This window comes from Acanthisitta chloris, unplaced genomic scaffold, assembly GCF_000695815.1.
Source record: "Acanthisitta chloris isolate BGI_N310 unplaced genomic scaffold, ASM69581v1 scaffold3425, whole genome shotgun sequence".
In the NCBI taxonomy this organism is placed as follows: domain Eukaryota; kingdom Metazoa; phylum Chordata; class Aves; order Passeriformes; family Acanthisittidae; genus Acanthisitta; species Acanthisitta chloris.
The window spans coordinates 5,444-6,063 of NW_008672976.1; the positions used below are offsets into that span (position 1 = coordinate 5,444).

Here is a 620-nt window from a genome sequence, read left to right on the forward strand (position 1 = left end):
TAATAATCATGAAATTCTCATTATTTACTCTCCCTTCTCTTGTGTTTGGGTTATTGATGTCCCTCGGGCACGGCCGGAGGCTGCGGGTTGTTCTGTGGGTCGATTGTACGAAGGCGATCGCTGCTGGTTTGCGGGTTCTCTTTGTTCCCCACCACATCTTGCCTCAGTGCTGAGGGAGCTGGCTCCTCCATCCCAGGAAAAAGCCCCAGCTCCACTCCCTAAAGCAACGACTCTTCCCATCTTCACGCCTCAGCAATTTCCCCGCAGGAGAGGTTTTCCCACCCTGAGTGTTCTGTAGGATGGAGGTGACAAAACCGGCATCTTTGCGACTGGATCAGCATCAAGTCCCTCCCTGTGCTCCGGTGTCACCTGGCTGTTTCCCCTCCACGCACCGTTTGTGACGAGGGGATGGGATGCTGAGTAACATCCCACTCTCCGACGGGCTTGGTTTTGTTTTTAGAAGACAGGAAGCTCTTTGTGGGCATGCTGGGGAAGCAGCAGAGTGAGGACGATGTCCGGCGCCTTTTCGAGCCCTTTGGCCAGATTGAGGAGTGCACCATCCTCCGGGGGCCTGACGGCGCCAGCAAAGGTGAACTTTGGGGCTCTGGGTGGGCCTGCTG

The 620-nt window shown here is 56.0% G+C and overlaps 1 protein-coding gene across 1 annotated transcript in view; it reads left to right on the forward strand.

The window, feature by feature from the left end:
- The window catches only part of LOC103802261 (CUGBP Elav-like family member 6), a 5,878-nt gene that overhangs the window by 1,135 nt on the left and 4,123 nt on the right, over positions 1-620 (forward strand). The window contains exon 2 of the mRNA XM_009074717.1: positions 461-608. Coding sequence (XP_009072965.1) covers positions 461-608 — 148 coding nt within the window. The remainder of the gene's footprint in view (positions 1-460; positions 609-620) is intronic.